Source organism: Hemitrygon akajei, chromosome 6 (genome assembly GCF_048418815.1).
Source record: "Hemitrygon akajei chromosome 6, sHemAka1.3, whole genome shotgun sequence".
Lineage (NCBI taxonomy): Eukaryota > Metazoa > Chordata > Chondrichthyes > Myliobatiformes > Dasyatidae > Hemitrygon > Hemitrygon akajei.
Window position 1 is genome coordinate 103,662,313 of NC_133129.1, and position 24,110 is coordinate 103,686,422.

General features: G+C 52.0%; 1 protein-coding gene across 7 annotated transcripts in view; it reads left to right on the forward strand.

The window, feature by feature from the left end:
* Positions 1-24,110, forward strand: part of LOC140729370 (disks large homolog 4) — a 731,896-nt gene that overhangs the window by 413,097 nt on the left and 294,689 nt on the right. For 6 of the 7 annotated variants that reach the window (XM_073049034.1, XM_073049035.1, XM_073049036.1 and 3 more), the window contains one exon: positions 21,277-21,306. The exons of the other annotated variant lie outside the window; for it this stretch is intronic. In XM_073049034.1, coding sequence (XP_072905135.1) covers positions 21,277-21,306 — 30 coding nt within the window. The remainder of the gene's footprint in view (positions 1-21,276; positions 21,307-24,110) is intronic. 7 annotated transcript variants of the gene reach the window in all.

Here is a 24,110-nt window from a genome sequence, read left to right on the forward strand (position 1 = left end):
ACCCAGGGAGTGTGTGATGGGACAGTTCGGAGGGAGTTTCACTCTGTGTCTGACCCTGGGTTTGTATGATGGGACAGTGTGGAGGGAGCTTCACTCTGTGTCTCACCCCAGGAGTGTGTGATGGGACTGTGTGGAGGGAGATTCACTCTGTGTCTGACCCTTGGTTTGTATGATGGGACAGTGTGAAGGGAGCTTCCTTCTGTATCTGACTCTGGGATGTGTGATGGGACAGTGTGGAGGGAGCTTCACTCTGTGTCTGACCCCGGGAGTGTGTGATGGGACTGTGTGGAGGGAGATTCACTCTGTGTCTGACCCTGGGAATTTGTGATGGGACAGTGTGCAGTGAGTTTCACTCTGTGTCTGACCCTGGGTTTGTATGATGGGACAGTGTGGTGGGAGCTTCACTCTATGTCTTACCCCGGGAGTGTGTGATGGGATTGTGCGGAGGGAGTTTCACTCTGTATCTGACCCTGGGAGTGTGTGATGGGACAGTGTGGAGGGAGTTTCACTCTGTGTCTGACCCTGGATTTGTATGATGGGACAGTGTGGATGATGCTTCACTCTGTCTGACCCCGGGAGTGTGTGATGGGACTGTGCGGAGTGAGTTTCACTCTGTGTCTGACCCCGGGAGTGTGTGATGTGACGGTGTGGAGGGAGATTCACTCTTTGTCTGACCCTGGGTTTGTATGATGGGACAGTGTGGAGGGAGCTTCACTCTGTGTCTGACCCAGGGAGTGTGTGATGGGACAGTGTGGAGGGAGATTCACACTGTGTCTGACCCCGGGAGTGTGTGATGTTACAGTGTGGAGGGAGTTTCACTCTATGTCTGACCCCAGGAGTGTGTGATGGGACGATCTGCAGGGAGATTCACTTTGTGTCTGACCCAGGGAGTGTGTGATGGGACAGTGCGGAGGGAGTTTCACTCTGTGTCTGACCCTGGGTTTGTATGATGGGTCGGTGTGGAGGGAGCTTCACTCTGTGTCTGACCCTGGGTTTGTATGATGGGACAGTGTGGATAATGCTTCACTCTGTCTGACACAAGGAGTGTGTGATGGGATGGTGGGGAGGGAGATTCACTCTGTGTCTGACCCCGGGAGTGTGTGATGGGACTGTGTGGAGTGAGATTCACTCTGTGTCTGACCCTGGGAGTGTGTGATGGGACAGTGTGGAGGGAGATTCACTCTGTGTCTGAGCCTGGATTTTTATGATGGGACAGTATGGAGGGTTCTTCACTCTGTGTCTGACCCCGGGAGTGTGTGATGGGACTGTGTGTAGGGAGATTCACTCTGTGTCTGACCCTGGGAATGTGTGATGGGACAGTGCGGAGGGAGTTTCACTCTGTGTCTGACCCTGGGTTTGTATGATGGGACAGTGTGGTGGGAGCTTCACTCTATGTCTGACCCCGGGAGTGTGTGATGGGATGGTGCGGCGGGAGTTTCACTCTGTATCTGACCCTGGGTGTGTGTGAAGGGACAGTATGGAGGGAGTTTCACTCTGTGTCTGACCCTGGGTTTGTATGATGGGACAGTGTGGATGATGCTTCACTCTGTCTGACCACGGGAGTGTGTGATGGGACTGTGCGGAGGGAGTTTCACTCTGTTTCTGACCCTGGGTTTCTATGATGGGATAGTGTGGAGGGAGCTTCACTCTGTGTCTGACCCCCAGAGAGTGAGTTGGAATGGTGCGAAGGGAGATTCACTCTGTGTCTGACCCTGGGTTTGTATGATGGGACGGTGTGGAGGGAGATTCACTCTGTGTCTGATCCCGGGAGTATGTGATGGGACAGTGTGGAGGGAGATACACTCTGTATCTGACCCTGGGTTTGTATGATGGGACAGTGTGGAGGGAGCTTCACTCTGTGTCTCACCCCATGGGTGTGTGATGGGACTGTGTGGAGGGAGATTCACTCTGTGTCTGACCCTTGGTTTGTATGATGGGACAGTGTGAAGGGAGCTTCCTTCTGTATCTGACTCTGGGATGTGTGATGGGACAGTGTGGAGGGAGCTTCACTCTGTGTCTGACCCCGGGAGTGTGTGATGGGACTGTGTGGAGGGAGATTCACTCTGTGTCTGACCCTGGGAATGTGTGATGGGACATTGTGCAGTGAGTTTCACTCTGTGTCTGACCCTGGGTTTGTATGATGGGACAGTGTGGTGGGAGTTCACTCTATGTCTTACCCCGGGAGTGTGTGATGGGATTGTGCGGCGGGAGTTTCACTCTGTATCTGACCCTGGGAGTGTGTGATGGGACAGTGTGGAGGGAGTTTCACTCTGTGTCTGACCCTGGATTTGTATGATGGGACAGTGTGGATGATGCTTCACTCTTTCTGACCCCGGGAGTGTGTGATGGGACTGTGCGGAGTGAGTTTCACTCTGTGTCTGACCCCGGGAGTGTGTGATGGGATGGTGTGGATGGAGCTTCACTATATGTTTCACCCCTGGAATGTGTGATGGGACGGTGTGGAGGGAGTTTCACTCTGTGTCTGTCCACGGGTGTGTGTGATGGGACTGTGTGGAGTGAAATTCACTCTGTGTCTGACCCTGGGAGTGTGTGATGGGACAGTGCGGAGGTAGTTTCACTCTGTGTCTGCCCCTGGGTTTGTATGATGGGACTGTGTGGAGGGAGCTTCACTCTGTGACTGACCCCAGGAGTGTGTGATGGAATGGTGCGGAGGGAGATTCATTCTGTGTCTGATCCCGGGAGTGAGTGATGGGACAGTGTGGAGGGAGATACACTCTGTATGTGACCATGGGAGTGTGCGATGGGACGGTGTGGAGGGAGATTCACTCCGTGTCTGACCCCGGGAAATGTGTGATAGCACGGTGTGGAGGGAGATTCACTCTGTGTCTGACCCTCAGAATGTATGATGGGACAGTATGGAGGGAGCTTCACTCTGTGTCTGACCCCGGGAGTGTGTGATGGGACAGTGTGGTTTGAGCTTCACTCTGTGTCTCACCCCGGGAGTGTGTGATGGGACGGTGTGGAGGGAGATTCACTCTGTGTCTGATCCCGGGAGTGTGTGATGGGATGGTGCGGAGTGAGTTTCACTCTGTGTCTGACCCTGGGAGTGTGTGATGGGACAGTGTGGAGGGAGTTTCACTCTGTGTCTGACCCTGGGTTTGTATGATGGGACAGTGTGGAGGGAGCTTCACTCTGTGTTTGACCCCCAGAGTTTGTGATGGAATGGTGCGGAGGGAGATTCACTCTGTGTCTGATCCCGGGAGTACGTGATGGGACAGTGTGGAGGGAGATACACTCTGTATCTGACCCTGGGTTTGTATGATGGGACAGTGTGGAGGGAGCTTCACTCTGTGTCTGACCGTGGGAGTGTATGATGGGACAGTGTGGAGGGAGCTTCACTCTGTGTCTGACCCCAGGAGTGTGTGATGGGACTGTGTGGAGGGAGATTCACTCTGTGTCTGACCCTGGGTTTGTATGATGGGACAGTATGGAGGGAGCTTCACTCTGTGTCTGACCCCGGGAGTGTGTGATGGGACAGTGTGGATGATGCTTCACTCTGTGTCTGATCCCGGGAGTACGTGATGGGACAGTGTGGAGGGAGATACACTCTGTATCTGACCCTGGGTTTGTATGATGGGACGGTGTGGAGGGAGATTCACTCTGTGTCTGACCCTCAGAATGTGTGATGGGACAGTGCTGAGGAAGTTTCACTCTGTGTCTGACCCTGGGTTTGAATGATGGGACAGTGTGGTTTGAGCTTCACTCTGTGTCTCACCCCGGGAGTGTGTGATGGGACGGTGTGGAGGGAGATTCACCATGTGTCTGATCCCGGGAGTGTGTGATGGGATGGTGCGGAGTGAGTTTCACTCTGTGTCTGACCCTGGGTTTGTATGATGGGACGGTGTGGAGGGAGCTTCACTCTGTGTCTGACCCTGGGTTTGTATGATGGGGCAGTGTGGATAATGCTTCACTCTGTCTGACACAAGGAGTGTGTGATGGGATGGTGGGGAGGGAGATTCACTCTGTGTCTGACCCCGGGAGTGTGTGATGGGATGGTGTGGATGGAGCTTCACTATATGTTTCACCCCTGGAATGTGTGATGGGACGGTGTGGAGGGAGTTTCACTCTGTGTCTGTCCACGGGTGTGTGTGATGGGACTGTGTGGAGTGAAATTCACTCTGTGTCTGACCCTGGGAGTGTGTGATGGGACAGTGCGGAGGTAGTTTCACTCTGTGTCTGCCCCTGGGTTTGTATGATAGGACTGTGTGGAGGGAGCTTCACTCTGTGACTGACCCCAGGAGTGTGTGATGGAATGGTGCGGAGGGAGATTCATTCTGTGTCTGATCCCGGGAGTGAGTGATGGGACAGTGTGGAGGGAGATACACTCTGTATGTGACCATGGGAGTGTGCGATGGGACGGTGTGGAGGGAGATTCACTCCGTGTCTGACCCCGGGAGTGTGAGATGGGGCGTTGTGGAGGGAGCTTCACTCTGTGTCTGACCCCGTGAGTGTGTGATGGGACAGTGTGGAGGGAGATTCACTCTGTGTCTGACCCTGGGTTTGTATGATGGGACAGTATGGAGGGAGCTTCACTCTGTGTCTGACCCCGGGAGTGTGTGATGGGACAGTGTGGATGATGCTTCACTCTGTGTCTGACCCTCAGAATGTATGATGGGACAGTATGGAGGGAGCTTCACTCTGTGTCTGACCCCGGGAGTGTGTGATGGGACAGTGTGGTTTGAGCTTCACTCTGTGTCTCACCCCGGGAGTGTGTGATGGGACGGTGTGGAGGGAGATTCACTCTGTGTCTGATCCCGGGAGTGTGTGATGGGATGGTGCGGAGTGAGTTTCACTCTGTGTCTGACCCTGGGAGTGTGTGATGGGACAGTGTGGAGGGAGTTTCACTCTGTGTCTGACCCTGGGTTTGTATGATGGGACAGTGTGGAGGGAGCTTCACTCTGTGTTTGACCCCCAGAGTTTGTGATGGAATGGTGCGGAGGGAGTTTCACTCTGTATCTAACCCTGGGAGTGTGTGATGGGACAGTGTGGAGGGAGTTTCACTCTGTGTCTGACCCTGGATTTGTATGATGGGACAGTGTGGATGATGCTTCACTCTGTCTGACCCCGGGAGTGTGTGATGGGACTGTGCGGAGTGAGTTTCACTCTGTGTCTGACCCCGGGAGTGTGTGATGTGACGGTGTGGAGGGAGATTCACTCTTTGTCTGACCCTGGGTTTGTATGATGGGACAGTGTGGAGGGAGCTTCACTCTGTGTCTGACCCAGGGAGTGTGTGATGGGACAGTGTGGAGGGAGATTCACACTGTGTCTGACCCCGGGAGTGTGTGATGGGACAGTGTGGAGGGAGTTTCACTCTATGTCTGACCCCAGGAGTGTGTGATGGGACGATCTGCAGGGAGATTCACTTTGTGTCTGACCCAGGGAGTGTGTGATGGGACAGTGCGGAGGGAGTTTCACTCTGTGTCTGACCCTGGGTTTGTATGATGGGACGGTGTGGAGGGAGCTTCACTCTGTGTCTGACCCTGGGTTTGTATGATGGGACAGTGTGGATAATGCTTCACTCTGTCTGACACAAGGAGTGTGTGATGGGATGGTGGGGAGGGAGATTCACTCTGTGTCTGACCCCGGGAGTGTGTGATGGGATGGTGTGGATGGAGCTTCACTATATGTTTCACCCCTGGAATGTGTGATGGGACGGTGTGGAGGGAGTTTCACTCTGTGTCTGTCCACGGGTGTGTGTGATGGGACTGTGTGGAGTGAAATTCACTCTGTGTCTGACCCTGGGAGTGTGTGATGGGACAGTGCGGAGGTAGTTTCACTCTGTGTCTGCCCCTGGGTTTGTATGATGGGACTGTGTGGAGGGAGCTTCACTCTGTGACTGACCCCAGGAGTGTGTGATGGAATGGTGCGGAGGGAGATTCATTCTGTGTCTGATCCCGGGAGTGAGTGATGGGACTGTGTGGAGGGAGATACACTCTGTATGTGACCATGGGAGTGTGCGATGGGACGGTGTGGAGGGAGATTCACTCCGTGTCTGACCCCGGGAGTGTGAGATGGGGCGTTGTGGAGGGAGCTTCACTCTGTGTCTGACCCCGTGAGTGTGTGATGGGACAGTGTGGAGGGAGATTCACTCTGTGTCTGACCCTGGGTTTGTATGATGGGACAGTATGGAGGGAGCTTCACTCTGTGTCTGACCCCGGGAGTGTGTGATGGGACAGTGTGGATGATGCTTCACTCTGTGTCTGACCCGGGAAATGTGTGATAGCACGGTGTGGAGGGAGATTCACTCTGTGTCTGACCCTCAGAATGTATGATGGGACAGTGTGGAGGGAGATTCACTCTGTGTCTGATCCCGGGAGTGTGTGATGGGATGGTGCGGAGTGAGTTTCACTCTGTGTCTGACCCTGGGAGTGTGTGATGGGACAGTGTGGAGGGAGTTTCACTCTGTGTCTGACCCTGGGTTTGTATGATGGGACAGTGTGGAGGGAGCTTCACTCTGTGTTTGACCCCCAGAGTTTGTGATGGAATGGTGCGGAGGGAGATTCACTCTGTGTCTGATCCCGGGAGTTCGTGATGGGACAGTGTGGAGGGAGATACCCTCTGTATCTGAACCTGGGTTTGTATGATGGGACAGTGTGGAGGGAGCTTCACTCTGTGTCTGACCCCGGGAGTGTGTGATGGGACGGTGTGGAGGGAGATTCACTCTCTGTCTGACCCTGGGTTTGTATGATGGGACAGTGTGGAGGGAGCTTCACTCTGTGTTTGACCCCCAGAGTTTGTGATGGAATGGTGCGGAGGGAGATTCACTCTGTGTCTGATCCCGGGAGTTCGTGATGGGACAGTGTGGATGGAGATACCCTCTGTATCTGAACCTGGGTTTGTATGATGGGACAGTGTGGAGGGAGCTTCACTCTGTGTCTCACCCCAGGAGCGTGTGATGGGACTGTGTGGAGGGAGATTCACTCTGTATCTGACCCTGGGTTTGTATGATGGGACAGTGTGGAGGGAGCTTCACTCTGTGTCTGTCCCCAGGAGTGTGTGATGGGACTGTGTAGAGGGAGCTTCACTCTGTGTTTGACCCCGGGAGTGTGTGATGGGACCGTGTGGAGGGAGATTCACTCTGTGTCTGACCCTTGGTTTGTATGATGGGATAGTGTGGAGGGAGATTCAGTCTGTGTCTTACCCCAGGAGTGTGTGATGGGACGGTGTGGAGTGAGATTCACTCTGTGTCTGACCCCGTTAGTGTGTCATAGTATGGTGCGGAGGGAGATTCACTCTGCGACTGATCCCGGGTTTGTATGATGGGACTGTGTGGAGGGAGCTTCACTCTGTGTCTGACCCCGGGAGTGTGTGATGGAATGGTGCGGAGGGAGATTCACTCTGTATCTGACCCTGGGTTTGTATGATGGGACGGTGTGGAGGGAGCTTCACTCTGTGTCTGACCCCGGGAGTGTGTGATGGGACGGTGTGGAGGGAGATTCACTCTGTGTCTGACCCCGGGTGTGTGTGATGGGACAGTGTGGAGGGAGATTCACACTGTGTCTGACCCCGGTAGTGTGTGATGGGATGGTGCGGAGGGAGTTTCACTCTGTGTCTGATCCCGGGAGTGCGTGATGGGACAGTGTGGAGGGAGATACCCTTTGTATCTGACCATGGGAGTGTGTGATGGGACGGTGTGGAGGGAGATTCACTCCGTGTCTGACCCCGGGAGTGTGAGATGGGACGTTGTGGAGGGAGATTCACTCTGTGTCTGACCCTGGGTTTGTATGATGGGACAGTATGGAGGGAGCTTCACTCTGTGTCTGACCCCATGAGTTTGTGATGGGACAGTGTGGATGATGCTTCACTCTGTGTCTGACCCCGGGAGTGTATGATGGGATGGAGCGGAGGGAGTTTCACTCTGTGTCTGACCCCGGGAATGTGTGATGGGACGGTGTGGAGGGAGATTCACTCTGTGTCTGACCCTTGGTTTGTATGATGGGTCAGTGTGGAGGGAGCTTCAGTCTGTGTCTTACCCCGGGAGTGTGTGATGGGACGGTGTGAAGGGAGATTCACTCTTCGTCTGACCCCGGGTTTGTATGATGGGACTGTGTGGAGGGAGCTTCACTCTGTGTCTGACCCCGGGAGTGTGTGATGGGATGGTGCGGAGGGAGTTTCACTCTGTGTCTGACCCCGGAAGTGTGTGATGGGACGATGTGCAGGGAGATTCACTTTGTGTCTGACCCAGGGAGTGTGTGATGGGACAGTGCGGAGGGAGTTTCACTCTGTTTCTGACCCTGGGTTTGTATGATGGGACGGTATGGAGGGAGCTTCACTCTGTGTCTGACCCTGGGTTTGTATGATGGGACAGTGTGGATAATGCTTCACTCTGTCTGACCCCAGGAGTGTGTGATGGGACGGTGGGGAGTGAGATTCACTCTGTGACTGACCCCTGGAGTGTGTGATGGAATAGTGCGGAGGGAGATTCATTCTGTGTCTGATCCCGGGAGTGCGTGATGGGACAGTGTGGAGGGAGATACCCTCTGTATCTGACCATGGGAGTGTGTGATGGGACGGTGTGGAGGGAGATTCACTCCGTGTCTGACCCCGGGAGTGTGAGATGGGACGTTGTGGAGGGAGATTCACTCTGTGTCTGACCCTGGGTTTGTATGATGGGACAGTATGGAGGGAGCTTCACTCTGTGTCTGACCGCATGAGTTTGTGATGGTGCAGTGTTGATGATGCTTCACTCTGTGTCTGACCCGGGAAGTGTGTGATGGGACTGTGTGGAGGGAGATTCACTCTGTGTCTGACCTTCAGAATGTGTGATGGCACAGTGCGGAGGAAGTTTCACTCTGTGTCTGACCATGGGTATGTATGATGGGACAGTGTGGTGGGAGCTTCACTCTGTGTCTCACCCCGGGAGTGTGTGATGGGACGGTGTGGAGGGAGATTCACTCTGTGTCTGATCCCGGGAGTGTGTGATGGGAAGGTGCGGAGGGAGTTTCACTCTGTGTCTGACCCTGGGAGTGTGTGATGGGACAGTGTGGAGGGAGTTTCACTCTGTGTCTGACACTGGGTTTGTATGATGGGACAGTGTGGAGGGAGCTTCACTCTGTGTTTGACCCCCTGAGTTTGTGATGGAATGGTGCGGAGGGAGATTCACTCTGTGTCTGATCCCAGGAGTACGTGATGGGACAGTGTGGAGGGAGATACACTCTGTATCTGACCCTGGGTTTGTATGATGGGACAGTGTGGAGGGAGCTTCACTCTGTGTCTGACCGTGGGAGTGTGTGATGGGACGGTGGGGAGGGAGCTTCACTCTGTGTCTGACCCCAGGAGTGTGTGATGGGACTGTGTGGAGGGAGATTCACTCTGTGTCTGACCCTGGGTTTGTATGATGGGACAGTATGGAGGGAGCTTCACTCTGTGTCTGACCCGGGAGTGTGTGATGGGACAGTGTGGATGATGCTTCACTCTGTGTCTGACCCGGGAGTGTGTGATGGGACGGTGTGGAGGGAGATTCACCATGTGTCTGATCCCGGGAGTGTGTGATGGGATGGTGCGGAGTGAGTTTCACTCTGTGTCTGACCCTGGGAGTGTGTGATGGAACAGTGTGGAGGGAGATTCACTCTGTGTCTGACCCTGGGTTTGTATGATGGGACAGTGTGGAGGGAGATTCACTCTGTGTCTGATCCCGGGAGTTCGTGATGGGACAGTGTGGAGGGAGATACACTCTGTATCTGACCCTGGGTTTGTATGATGGGAGAGTGTGGAGGGAGCTTCACTCTGTGTCTGACCCCGGGAGTGTGTGATGGGATGGTGTGGAGTGAGCTTCACTCTGTGTCTGACCCCGGGAGTGTGTGATGGGACGGTGTGGAGGGAGATTCACTCTGTGTCTGACCCTGGGAATGTATGATGGGATGGTGTGGAGGGAGTTTCACTCTGTGTCTGACCCCGGGAGTGTGTGATGGGACGGTGTGGAGGGAGATTCACTCTGTGTCTGACCCCGGGAGTGTGTGATGGGACGGTGTGGAGGGAGCTTCACTCTGTGTCTGACCCCGGGAGTGTGTGATGGGACGGTGTGGAGGGAGATTCACTCTGTGTCTGACCCCAGGAGTGTGTGATGGGACTGTGTGGAGGGAGCTTCACTCTGTGTCTGACCCTAGGTTTGTATGATGGGACAGTGTGGATGATGCTTCACTCTGTGTCTGACCCCGGGAGTGTATGATGGGATGGAGCGGAGGGAGTTTCACTCTGTGTCTGACCCCAGGAGTGTGTGATGGGACGGTGTGGAGGGAGATTCACTCTGTGTCTGACCCTTGGTTTGTATGATGGGATAGTGTGGAGGGAGCTTCAGTCTGTGTCTTACCCCAGGAGTGTGTGATGGGACGGTGTGGAGGGAGATTCACTCTGTGTCTGACCCTTGGTTTGTATGATGGGATAGTGTGGAGGGAGCTTCGTTCTGTGTCTTACCCCAGGAGTGTGTGATGGTTCGGTGTGGAGGGAGATTCACTCTGTGTCTGACCCTGGGAGTGTGTGATAGGATTGTGCGGAGGGAGATTCACTCTGCGTCTGACCCCGGGTTTGTATGATGGGACTGTGTGGAGGGAGCTTCACTCTGTGTCTGACCCCGGGAGTGTGTGAAGGAATGGTGCGGAGGGAGATTCACTCTGTATCTGACCCTGGGTTTGTATGATGGGACGGTGTGGAGGGAGCTTCACTCTGTGTCTGACCCTGGGTTTGTATGATGGGACAGTGTGTATGATGCTTCACTCTGTCTGACACCAGGAGTGTGTGATGGGACGGTCTTGCAGGGAGTTTCACTCTGTGTCTGACCCCGGGAGTGTGTGATGGGACGGTGTGGAGGGAGACTCAGTCTGTGTCTGACCCCGGGAGTGTGTGATGGGACGGTGTGGAGGGAGATTCACTCTGTGTCTGACCCCGGGTTTGTGTGATGGGACAGTGTGGAGGGAGATTCACACTGTGTCTGACCCCGGGAGTGTGTGATGGGATGGTGCGGAGGGAGTTTCACTCTGTGTCTGATCCCGGGAGTGCGTGATGGGACAGTGTGGAGGGAGTTTCCCTCTTTATCTGACCATGGGAGTGTGTGATGGGACGGTGTGGAGGGAGATTCACTCCGTGTCTGACCCCGGGAGTGTGAAATGGGACGTTGTGGAGGGAGATTCACTCTGTGTCTGACCCCATGAGTTTGTGATGGGACAGTGTGGATGATGCTTCACTCTGTGTCTGACCCCGGGAGTGTATGATGGGATGGAGCGGAGGGAGTTTCACTCTGTGTCTGACCCCGGGAATGTGTGATGGGACGGTGTGGAGGGAGTTTCACTCTGTGTCTGACCCCGGGAGTGTGTGATGGGAAGGTGTGGAGGGAGATTCACTCTGTGTCTGACCCCGGGAGTGTGTGATGGGATGGTGTGGAGTGAGCTTCACTCTGTGTCTGACCCCGGGAGTGTGTGATGGGACGGTGTGGAGGGAGATTCACTCTGTGTCTGACCCCGGGAGTGTATGATGGGATGGTGTGGAGGGAGCTTCACTCTGTGTCTGACCCCGGGAGTGTGTGATGGGACGGTGTGGAGGGAGATTCACTCTGTGTCTGACCCCGGGAGTGTGTGATGGGACGGTGTGGAGGGAGCTTCACTCTGTGTCTGACCCCGGGAGTGTGTGATGGGACGGTGTGGAGGGAGATTCACTCTGTGTCTGACCCCAGGAGTGTGTGATGGGACTGTGTGGAGGGAGCTTCACACTGTGTCTGACCCTAGGTTTGTATGATGGGACAGTGTGGATGATGCTTCACTCTGTGTCTGACCCCGGGAGTGTATGATGGGATGGAGCGGAGGGAGTTTCACTCTGTGTCTGACCCCAGGAGTGTGTGATGGGACGGTGTGGAGGGAGATTCACTCTGTGTCTGACCCTTGGTTTGTATGATGGGATAGTGTGGAGGGAGCTTCAGTCTGTGTCTTACCCCAGGAGTGTGTGATGGGACGGTGTGGAGGGAGATTCACTCTGTGTCTGACCCTTGGTTTGTATGATGGGATAGTGTGGAGGGAGCTTCAGTCTGTGTCTTACCCCAGGAGTGTGTGATGGGACGGTGTGGAGGGAGATTCACTCTGTGTCTGACCCTGGGAGTGTGTGATAGGATGGTGCGGAGGGAGATTCACTCTGCGTCTGACCCCGGGTTTGTATGATGGGACTGTGTGGAGGGAGCTTCACTCTGTGTCTGACCCCGGGAGTGTGTGAAGGAATGTTGCGGAGGGAGATTCACTCTGTATCTGACCCTGGGTTTGTATGATGGGACGGTGTGGAGGGAGCTTCACTCTGTGTCTGACCCTGGGTTTGTATGATGGGACAGTGTGTATGATGCTTCACTCTGTCTGACACCAGGAGTGTGTGATGGGACGGTCTGCAGGGAGTTTCACTCTGTGTCTGACCCCGGGAGTGTGTGATGGGACGGTGTGGAGGGAGACTCAGTCTGTGTCTGACCCCGGGAGTGTGTGATGGGACGGTGTGGAGGGAGATTCACTCTGTGTCTGACCCCGGGTTTGTGTGATGGGACAGTGTGGAGGGAGATTCACACTGTGTCTGACCCCGGGAGTGTGTGATGGGATGGTGCGGAGGGAGTTTCACTCTGTGTCTGATCCCGGGAGTGCGTGATGGGACAGTGTGGAGGGAGTTTCCCTCTGTATCTGACCATGGGAGTGTGTAATGGGACGGTGTGGAGGGAGATTCACTCCGTGTCTGACCCCGGGAGTGTGAAATGGGACGTTGTGGAGGGAGATTCACTCTGTGTCTGACCCCATGAGTTTGTGATGGGACAGTGTGGATGATGCTTCACTCTGTGTCTGACCCCGGGAGTGTATGATGGGATGGAGCGGAGGGAGTTTCACTCTGTGTCTGACCCCGGGAATGTGTGATGGGACGGTGTGGAGGGAGATTCACTCTGTGTCTGACCCTTGGTTTGTATGATGGGACAGTGTGGAGGGAGCTTCAGTCTGTGTCTTACCCCGGGAGTGTGTGATGGGACGGTGTGAAGGGAGATTCACTCTGCGTCTGACCCCGGGTTTGTATGATGGGACTGTGTGGAGGGAGCTTCACTCTGTGTCTGACCCCGGGAGTGTGTGATGGAATGGTGCGGAGTGGAGATTCACTCTGTATCTGACCCTGGGTTTGTATGATGGGACGGTGTGGAGGGAGCTTCACTCTGTGTCTGACCCTGGGTTTGTATGATGGGACAGTGTGTATGATGCTTCACTCTGTCTGACACCAGGAGTGTGTGATGGGACGGTGTGGAGGGAGTTTCACTCTGTGTCTGACCCCGGGAGTGTGTGATGGGACGGTGTGGAGGGAGACTCAGTCTGTGTCTGACCCCGGGAGTGTGTGATGGGACAGTGTGGAGGGAGATTCACACTGTGTCTGACCCCGGGAGTGTGTGATGGGATGGTGCGGAGGGAGTTTCACTCTGTGTCTGACCCCGGAAGTGTGTGATGGGACGATGTGCAGGGAGATTCACTTTGTGTCTGACCCAGGGAGTGTGTGATGGGACAGTGCGGAGGGAGTTTCACTCTGTTTCTGACCCTGGGTTTGTATGATGGGACGGTGTGGAGGGAGCTTCACTCTGTGTCTGACCCTGGGTTTGTATGATGGGACAGTGTGGATAATGCTTCACTCTGTCTGACCCCAGGAGTGTGTGATGGGACGGTGTGGAGGGAGATTCACTCCGTGTCTGACCCCGGGAGTGTGAGATGGGACGTTGTGTAGGGAGATTCACTCTGTGTCTGACCCTGGGTTTGTATGATGGGACAGTATGGAGGGAGCTTCACTCTGTGTCTGACCGCATGAGTTTGTGATGGGACAGTGTGGATGATGCTTCACTCTGTGTCTGACCCGGGAAGTGTGTGATGGGACGGTGTGGAGGGAGATTCACTCTGTGTCTGACCTTCAGAATGTGTGATCGCACAGTGCGGAGGGAGTTTCACTCTGTGTCTGACCCTGGGTATGTATGATCGGACAGTGTGGTGGGAGCTTCACTCTGTGTCTCACCCCGGGAGTGTGTGATGGGACGGTGTGGAGGGAGATTCACTCTGTGTCTGATCCCGGGAGTGTGTGATGGGAAGGTGCGGAGGGAGTTTCACTCTGTGTCTGACGCTGGGAGTGTGTGATTGGACAGTGTGGAGGGAGTTTCACTCTGTGTCTGACCCTGGGTTTGTATGATGGGACAGTGTGGAGGGAGCTTCACTCTGTGTTTGACCCCCAGAGTTTGTGATGGAATGGTGCGGAGGGAGATTCACTCTGTGTCTGATCCCAGGAGTACGTGATGGGACAGTGTGGAGGGAGATACACTCTGTATCTGACCCTGGGTTTGTATGATGGGACAGTGTGGAGGGAGCTTCACTCTGTGTCTGACCGTGGGAGTGTGTGATGGGACGGTGGGTAGGGAGCTTCACTCTGTGTCTGACCCCAGGAGTGTGTGATGGGACAGTGGGGAGGGAGATTCACTCTGTGTCTGACCCCAGGAGTGTGTGATCGGACGGTGTGGAGGGAGATTCACTCTGTGTCTGACCCTGGGTTTGTATGATGGGACAGTATGGAGGGAGCTTCACTCTGTGTCTGACCCCGGGAGTGTGTGATGGGACAGTGTGGATGATGCTTCACTCTGTGTATGACCCGGGAAATGTGTGATGGGACGGTGTGGAGGGAGATTCACTCTGTGTCTGACCCTCAGAATGTGTGATGGGACAGTGCTGAGGAAGTTTCACTCTGTGTCTGACCCTGGGTTTGTATGATGGGACAGTGTGGAGGGAGCTTCACTCTGTGTTTGACCCCCAGAGTTTGTGATGGAATGGTGCGGAGGGAGATTCACTCTGTGTCTGATCCCGGGAGTTCGTGATGGGACAGTGTGGAGGGAGATAAACTCTGTATCTGACCCTGGGTTTGTATGATGGGACAGTGTGGAGGGAGCTTCACTCTGTGTCTGACCCCAGTAGTGTGTGATATGACTGTGTGGAGGGAGATTCACTCTGTGTCTGACCCTTGGTTTTTAATGATGGGACAGTGTGAAGGGAGTTTCACTGTGTCTGACCCTGGGATGTGTGATGGGACAGTGTGGAGGGAGCTTCACTCTGTGTCTGACCCTAGGTTTGTATGATGGGACAGTGTGGATGATGCTTCACTCTGTGTCTGACCCCGGGAGTGTATGATGGGATGGAGCGGAGGGAGTTTCACTCTGTGTCTGACCCCAGGAGTGTGTGATGGGACGGTGTGGAGGGAGATTCACTCTGTGTCTGACCCTTGGTTTGTATGATGGGATAGTGTGGAGGGAGCTTCAGCCTGTGTCTTACCCCAGGAGTGTGTGATGGGACGGTGTGGAGGGAGATTCACTCTGTGTCTGACCCCGTTAGTGTGTCATAGTATGGTGCGGAGGGAGTTTCACTCTGTGTCTGACCCCTGGAGTGTGTGATGGGACGGTGTGAAGGGAGATTCACTCTGCGTCTGACCCCGGGTTTGTATGATGGGACTGTGTGGAGGGCGCTTCACTCTGTGTCTGACCCCGGGAGTGTGTGATGGAATGTTGCGGAGGGAGATTCACTCTGTATCTGACCCTGGGTTTGTATGATGGGACGGTGTGGAGGGAGCTTCACTCTGTGTCTGACCCTGGGTTTGTATGATGGGACAGTGTGTATGATGCTTCACTCTGTCTGACACCAGGAGTGTGTGATGGGACGGTGTGCAGGGAGTTTCACTCTGTGTCTGACCCCGGGAGTGTGTGATGGGACGGTGTGGAGGGAGACTCAGTCTGTGTCTGACCCCGGGAGTGTGTGATGGGACGGTGTGGAGGGAGACTCAGTCTGTGTCTGACCCCGGGAGCGTGTGATGGGACGATGTGCAGGGAGATTCACTTTGTGTCTGACCCAGGGAGTGTGTGATGGGACATTGCGGAGGGAGTTTCACTCTGTGTCTGACCCTGGGTTTGTATGTTGGGACGGTGTGGAGGGAGCTTCACTCTGTGTCTGACCCTGGGTTTGTATGATGGGACAGTGTGGATAATGCTTCACTCTGTCTGACACAAGGAGTGTGTGATGGGACGGTGGGGAGGGAATTTCACTCTGTGTCTGACCACGGGTGTGTGTGATGGGACTGTGTGGAGTGAGATTCACTCTGTGTCTGACCCTGCGAGTGTGTGATGGGACAGTGCGGAGGTAGTTTCACACTGTGTCTGCCCCTGGGTTTGTATGATGGGACAGTGTGGAGGGAGCTTCACTCTGTCACTGACCCCGGGAGTGTGTGATGGAATGGTGCGGAGGGAGATTCATTCTGTGTCTGATCCCGGGAGTGCGTGATGGGACAGTGTGGAGGGAGATACCCTCTGTATCTGACCATGGGAGTGTGTGATGGGACGGTGTGGAGTGAGATTCACTCCGTCTCTGACCCCGGGAGTGTGAGATGGGACGTTGTGGAGGGAGATTCACTCTGTGTCTGACCCTGGGATTGTATGTTGGGACAGTATGGAGGGAGCTTCACTCTGTGTCTGACCCCATGAGTTTGTGATGGGACAGTGTGGATGATGCTTCACTCTGTGTCTGACCCCGGGAGTGTATGATGGGATGGAGCGGAGGGAGTTTCACTCTGTGTCTGACCCCGGGAATGTGTGATGGGACGGTGTGGAGGGAGATTCACTCTGTGTCTGACCCTTGGTTTGTATGATGGGACAGTGTGGAGGGAGCTTCAGTCTGTGTCTTACCCTGGGATTGTGTGATGGGACGGTGTGGACGGAGATTCACTCTGTGTCTGACCCCGGGAGTTTGTGATGGGACGGTGTGGTGGGAGATTCACTCTGTGTCTGATCCCAGGAGTACGTGATGGGACAGTGTGGAGGGAGATACACTCTGTATCTGACCCTGGGTTTGTATGATGGGACAGTGTGGAGGGAGCTTCACTCTGTGTCTGACCGTGGGAGTGTGTGATGGGACGGTGGGTAGGGAGCTTCACTCTGTGTCTGACCCCAGGAGTGTGTGATGGGACAGTGGGGAGGGAGATTCACTCTGTGTCTGACCCCAGGAGTGTGTGATCGGACGGTGTGGAGGGAGATTCACTCTGTGTCTGACCCTGGGTTTGTATGATGGGACAGTATGGAGGGAGCTTCACTCTGTGTCTGACCCCGGGAGTGTGTGATGGGACAGTGTGGATGATGCTTCACTCTGTGTATGACCCGGGAAATGTGTGATGGGACGGTGTGGAGGGAGATTCACTCTGTGTCTGACCCTCAGAATGTGTGATGGGACAGTGCTGAGGAAGTTTCACTCTGTGTCTGACCCTGGGTTTGTATGATGGGACAGTGTGGAGGGAGCTTCACTCTGTGTTTGACCCCCAGAGTTTGTGATGGAATGGTGCGGAGGGAGATTCACTCTGTGTCTGATCCCGGGAGTTCGTGATGGGACAGTGTGGAGGGAGATAAACTCTGTATCTGACCCTGGGTTTGTATGATGGGACAGTGTGGAGGGAGCTTCACTCTGTGTCTGACCCCAGTAGTGTGTGATATGACTGTGTGGAGGGAGATTCACTCTGTGTCTGACCCTTGGTTTTTAATGATGGGACAGTGTGAAGGGAGTTTCACTGTGTCTGACCCTGGGATGTGTGATGGGACAGTGTGGAGGGAGCTTCACTCTGTGTCTGACCCTAGGTTTGTATGATGGGACAGTGTGGATGATGCTTCACTCTGTGTCTGACCCCGGGAGTGTATGATGGGATGGAGCGGAGGGAGTTTCACTCTGTGTCTGACCCCAGGAGTGTGTGATGGGACGGTGTGGAGGGAGATTCACTCTGTGTCTGACCCTTGGTTTGTATGATGGGATAGTGTGGAGGGAGCTTCAGCCTGTGTCTTACCCCAGGAGTGTGTGATGGGACGGTGTGGAGGGAGATTCACTCTGTGTCTGACCCCGTTAGTGTGTCATAGTATGGTGCGGAGGGAGTTTCACTCTGTGTCTGACCCCTGGAGTGTGTGATGGGACGGTGTGAAGGGAGATTCACTCTGCGTCTGACCCCGGGTTTGTATGATGGGACTGTGTGGAGGGCGCTTCACTCTGTGTCTGACCCCGGGAGTGTGTGATGGAATGTTGCGGAGGGAGATTCACTCTGTATCTGACCCAGGGAGTGTGTGATGGGACGATGTGCAGGGAGATTCACTTTGTGTCTGACCCAGGGAGTGTGTGATGGGACATTGCGGAGGGAGTTTCACTCTGTGTCTGACCCTGGGTTTGTATGTTGGGACGGTGTGAAGGGAGCTTCACTCTGTGTCTGACCCTGGGTTTGTATGATGGGACAGTGTGGATAATGCTTCACTCTGTCTGACACAAGGAGTGTGTGATGGGACGGTGGGGAGGGAATTTCACTCTGTGTCTGACCACGGGTGTGTGTGATGGGACTGTGTGGAGTGAGATTCACTCTGTGTCTGACCCTGCGAGTGTGTGATGGGACAGTGCGGAGGTAGTTTCACACTGTGTCTGCCCCTGGGTTTGTATGATGGGACAGTGTGGAGGGAGCTTCACTCTGTCACTGACCCCGGGAGTGTGTGATGGAATGGTGCGGAGGGAGATTCATTCTGTGTCTGATCCCGGGAGTGCGTGATGGGACAGTGTGGAGGGAGATACCCTCTGTATCTGACCATGGGAGTGTGTGATGGGACGGTGTGGAGTGAGATTCACTCCGTCTCTGACCCCGGGAGTGTGAGATGGGACGTTGTGGAGGGAGATTCACTCTGTGTCTGACCCTGGGATTGTATGATGGGACAGTATGGAGGGAGCTTCACTCTGTGTCTGACCCCATGAGTTTGTGATGGGACAGTGTGGATGATGCTTCACTCTGTGTCTGACCCCGGGAGTGTATGATGGGATGGAGCGGAGGGAGTTTCACTCTGTGTCTGACCCCGGGAATGTGTGATGGGACGGTGTGGAGGGAGATTCACTCTGTGTCTGACCCTTGGTTTGTATGATGGGACAGTGTGGAGGGAGCTTCAGTCTGTGTCTGACCCTGGGATTGTGTGATGGGACGGTGTGGACGGAGATTCACTCTGTGTCTGACCCCGGGAGTTTGTGATGGGACGGTGTGGTGGGAGATTCACACTGTGTCTGATCCCGTTAGTGTGTCATGGTATGGTGCGGAGGGAGTTTCACTCTGTGTCTGACCCTGGGTTTGTATGATGGGTCAGTGTGTAGGGAGTTTCACTCTGTGTCTGACCCCGGCAGTGTGTGATGGAATGGTGCGGAGGGAGATTCACTCTGTATCTGACCCTGGGTTTGTATGATGGGACGGTGTGGAGGGAGCTTCACTGTGTGTCTGACCCTGGGTTTGTATGATGGGACAGTGTGTATAATGCTTCTCTCTGTCTGACACCAGGAGTGTGTGATGGGATGTTGTGGAGGGAGATTCACTCTGTGTCTGACCCGGGAGTGTGTGATGGGACGGTGTGGAGGGATCTTCACTCTGTGTCTGACCCTGGGAGTGTGTGATGGGACAGTGGGGAGGGAGTTTCTCTCTGTGGCTGACCCTGGGTTTGTATGATGGGACAGTGTGGATGATGCTTCACTCTGTCTGCCACCAGGAGCGTGTGATGGGGCAGTGGGGAGGGAGATTCACTCTGTGTCTGACCCTGGGTTTGTATGATGGGACAGTGTGGATGATGCTTCACTCTGTCTGCCACCAGGAGCGTGTGATGGGGCAGTGGGGAGGGAGATTCACTTTGTGTCTGACCCCGGGAGTGTGTGATGGGACAGTGTGGAGGGAGCTTCACTATATGTCTGACCCCAGGAGTGTGTGAATTGACGGTGTGGAGGGAGATTCACTCTGTGTCTGACCCTGGGAGTGTGTGATGGGACAGTCTGGAGGGAGCTTCACTCTGTGTCTGACCCTGGGAGTGTATGATGGGACGGTGGGGAGGGAGATTCACTCTGTGTCTGACCCCGGGAGTGTGTGATGGGACGGTGTAGTCGGAGATTCACTCTGTGTCTGACCCCGGGAGTGTGTGATGGGACGGTGTAGTCGGAGATTCACTCTGTGTCTGACCCCGGGAGTGTGTGATGGGATGGTGTGAAGGGAACTTCACTCTGTGTCTGACCCCGGGAGTTTGTGATGGGACGGTGTGGAGGGAGTTTCACTCTGTGTCTGACCCGGGAGTGTGTGATGGGACGGTGTGGAGGGAGATTCACTCTGTGTCTGACCCTGGGAGTGTGTGATGGGACGGTGCAGAGGGAGTTTCACTCTGTGTCTGACCCGGGAATGTGTGATGGGACGGTGTGGAGGGAGTTTCACTCTGTGTCTGACCCGGGAGTGTGTGATGGGACGGTGTGGAGGGAGATTCACTCTGTGTCTGACCCCGGGAGTGTGTGATGGGACGGTGTGGAGGGAGTTTCACTCTGTGTCTGACCCCGGGAGTGTGTGATGGGACGGTGTGAAGGGAACTTCACTCTGTGTCTGACCCCGGGAGTATGTGATGGGACGGTGTGGAGGGAGATTCACTCTGTGTCTGACCCCGGGAGTGTGTGATGGGACAGTGTGGATGATACTTCACTCTGTCTGACACCAGGATTGTGTGATGGAATGGTGCAGAGGGAGATTCACTCTCTGCCCTTTTTGACTGCCTTGGGAATATCTTTTATAGGCACTGTAAAGTACTGATTTCATTTATAGTTAATACCTCCTTCTAATTGTTGGAAGCCCTGCCTGCCTCGGTGACTGTGATTGGTTTGAATGCGGAGTTGGGATCCGCTGGGTCCTGTGGACAGATGATTAGTTCAGTGCCGGCTGGTGCAGAGCGGACCCTGTGCATTACTTGAACCTCCAGACTCTCCATCCCCAGGGATGAGGTGGAGTGGTCCTGCCATTAACTCACAGGATGAGGGGCAATAATCTACATTAATTTACCCCAGTGATTTGTTGCCGACATGTGAGCTGATAGCGTGAGTGCTGCTGGACAGTGAAAGGGGCTGTTGTAGAGATGGGTGACCGAGGGAAGAGGGAAAGCCACTGGTCGTCCCACCCCCCACACTCCGTGCCCCTGAGCTCAGTTCGTAACGTGGCTTTGTTGGTCAGACCTCTTGCCTCAGCATCAGGAGCACAACTGTCCCTCCAAAGCCATCTGTTTGTGTTCTGCATGCTAATACCGAGGGGCTGAATGGCCTCCCACAGCTGCTGCGTTGCATGCTTGTGGGGCCAAGCAGTTGCCTCATTTGCCAGTGTGACTGATAGCCTTGTTGTGTTGGTACTGCTTTGACCTTCACTCACTGATTATCATCCCTTTATACTCTGCAGCAGATGGACCCGGCTGAGCTCTGTATCTCGGTAAGTCCCTGTGAACATAAACCCTCAGTCTTTGGGAGGACAAGGGGTGGGAGGTTGGGAGGGTGCTGGGGTTGGTGAATGAATTGTTGCTGGCCTTGCACTTTTTGCTAACTGATGCATCATTGGAGAGATTACCATTTCCTTCATAGGTTAGAATCTGTCTCTGGTTTGTCGTCACTCGCAATATGTCATATAATTCGCTGCTTTATAGCAGTAGTACTCTCCAATTCATAAAAAATTACTGTAAATTACATTAAAATAGCACACAAAGTGTGAAAAATAGTAAGGTAGTGTTCAGGGCTCTCCTGACGGAGGGTAAGAAGCTGTTCCTGAAACATTGCGTGTGTGTCCTGTACCTTCTCCCTGATGGGAGTAATGAGAAGAGGGCTGGGTGGTGGTGGTGAGGGTCCTCCACAATGGATGCTGCCTTCTTGAGGCATCTCCTTTTCTTTCTTTCTCAATCTTTATTATTGTTATTAATATCAACAAAATAAAATTAATACATTGATAATGGGATTACAAACATACACATTTTGACTGAACATGAAAGAATACATAAGCAATGATTACAATATAAATGAGTATTCCCAAATCATGGACGATACAATATACAAATAAACAAGACAAACCTAGGTATATCATAGTATATATTAAAAAAAACAGAAAAAAGAAAAAGAAAAAAAAATTATGCAAAAGAAAACTAATCTAATAATCTAATAACTAATAAAGAAAAAAAAAAGAAAAAAGAGAAAAAGAAAAAATGGAAAAAAGGGCTGTTTATAATATCTCACAAAAATACAAAATCATCAGTGTCGTCAACTCCAATCCTCTCAACATATATAAAATCTAAACTGGAAAACAAGGTCATATTACATCATATGAAAATATTGAATAAATGGTCTCCATATCTTTTCAAATTTAATAGAAGTATCAAATACAACACTTCTAATTTTTTCTAAATTTAGACATAACATAGTTTGAGAAAACCAATGAAATACGGTAGGAGGATTAGTTTCTTTCCAATTCAACAAAATAGATCTTCTAGCCATTAATGTAAGAAATGCAATCATTCGACAAGCGGAAGAGGATAAATGGAGTGAGTCCATCATTGGTAAACCAAAAATTGCAGTAATAGGATGTGGTTGTAAATCAATGTTCAATACCGCAGAAATAATATCAAAAATATCTTTCCAATAGTTTTTCAAAAGCGGACACGACCAGAACATATGAGTTAAAGACGCTATCTCAGAATGACATCTGTCACAAATAGGATTTATATAGGAATAAAAATGAGCCAATTTATCCTTGGACATATGAGCCCTGTGCACAACCTTAAACTGTATTAATGAATGTTTAGCACATATAGATGATGTATTAACTAATTGAAGAATTTTATCCCAATTCTCAATAGGGATAGTAAGGTTAAGTTCTCTTTCCCAATCATTTTTAGTCTTATAAAAGGGCTCTGAACGTATCTTCATAATTATATTGTAAAGTTTTGATATTAGCCCTTTCTGAAAAGGATTTAGTTCAAACAAATTCTCCAAAATACCTGAAGACACAAAATTTGGAAAAGTAGGAAGTACAGTATTTAAGAAATTCCTAATCTGTAAATATCTAAAAAAAAAATGAAATCTAGGCAAATTATATTTATTAGATAATTGCTCAAAAGACATAAAACAATTATCCAAAAATAAATTGGAAAATCGTAGTAATCCTTTAATCTTCCAAGCTGAATAAGCTTGGTCTATAATAGAAGGATAAAAAAAGCAATTGGATACAATAGGAATATTTAAGACAAACTGAGTCAACCCAAAAAATTTCCGAAATTGAAACCATATACGTAAAGTATGTTTAACTATCGGGTTATCAATTCGTTTCGGCAATTTAGAAAGAGCAAAGGGAAGAGAAGTCCCTAAAATAGAACCCAATGCAAATCCTTGTACAGATTTAATTTCCAGGTTCATCCAATGAGGGCTAAAAGATATATCCCAATCCTTTAACCAACATATCAAATATTGGATATTAACTGCCCAATAATAAAATCTAAAATTAGGCAATGCTAATCCACCTTCCTTCCTTGCCTTCTGTAAATATATTTTACCTAACCTAGGATTTTTATTCTGCCATATATATGAGGAAATTTTTGAATCAACATTAGCAAAAAAAGATTTCGGAATAAAAATTGGTACCGCTTGAAATACATATAAAAACTTGGGTAAAATAACCATCTTAATAGCATTAATCCGACCTATCAGAGATAAAGATAGTGGTGACCACTTAGTAAACAAACATTTAATCTGATCGATTAAGGGTAAAAAATTAACCTTAAATAAGTCTTTATAGTTTTTTGTGATTTTAATCCCTAAGTAAATAAAAGAGTCATTAACTAATTTAAAAGGTAAATTTCCATAAATTGGAACCTGTCTATTTAAAGGAAACAATTCACTCTTATTAAGATTTAATTTATACCCGGAAAAATCACTAAATTGAGCCAACAATGATAAAACTGCAGGAATGGATTTCTCAGGATCAGAAATAAATAATAATAAATCATCTGCATATAATGATAACATATGTATATCTGTCCCACGATTAATGCCAAAAATGTTCTGTGATTCTCTGATAGCAATTGCCAAGGGTTCTAAAGCAATATCAAATAATAATGGACTAAGAGGACAGCCTTGTCTAGTACCCCGAAATAAACGAAAAAAGGGAAATCTTTGATTGTTAGTAAGCACCGAGGCGACTGGAGTATGATATATCAGTTTAATCCAAGAAATGAATGACGGACTAAAATTAAA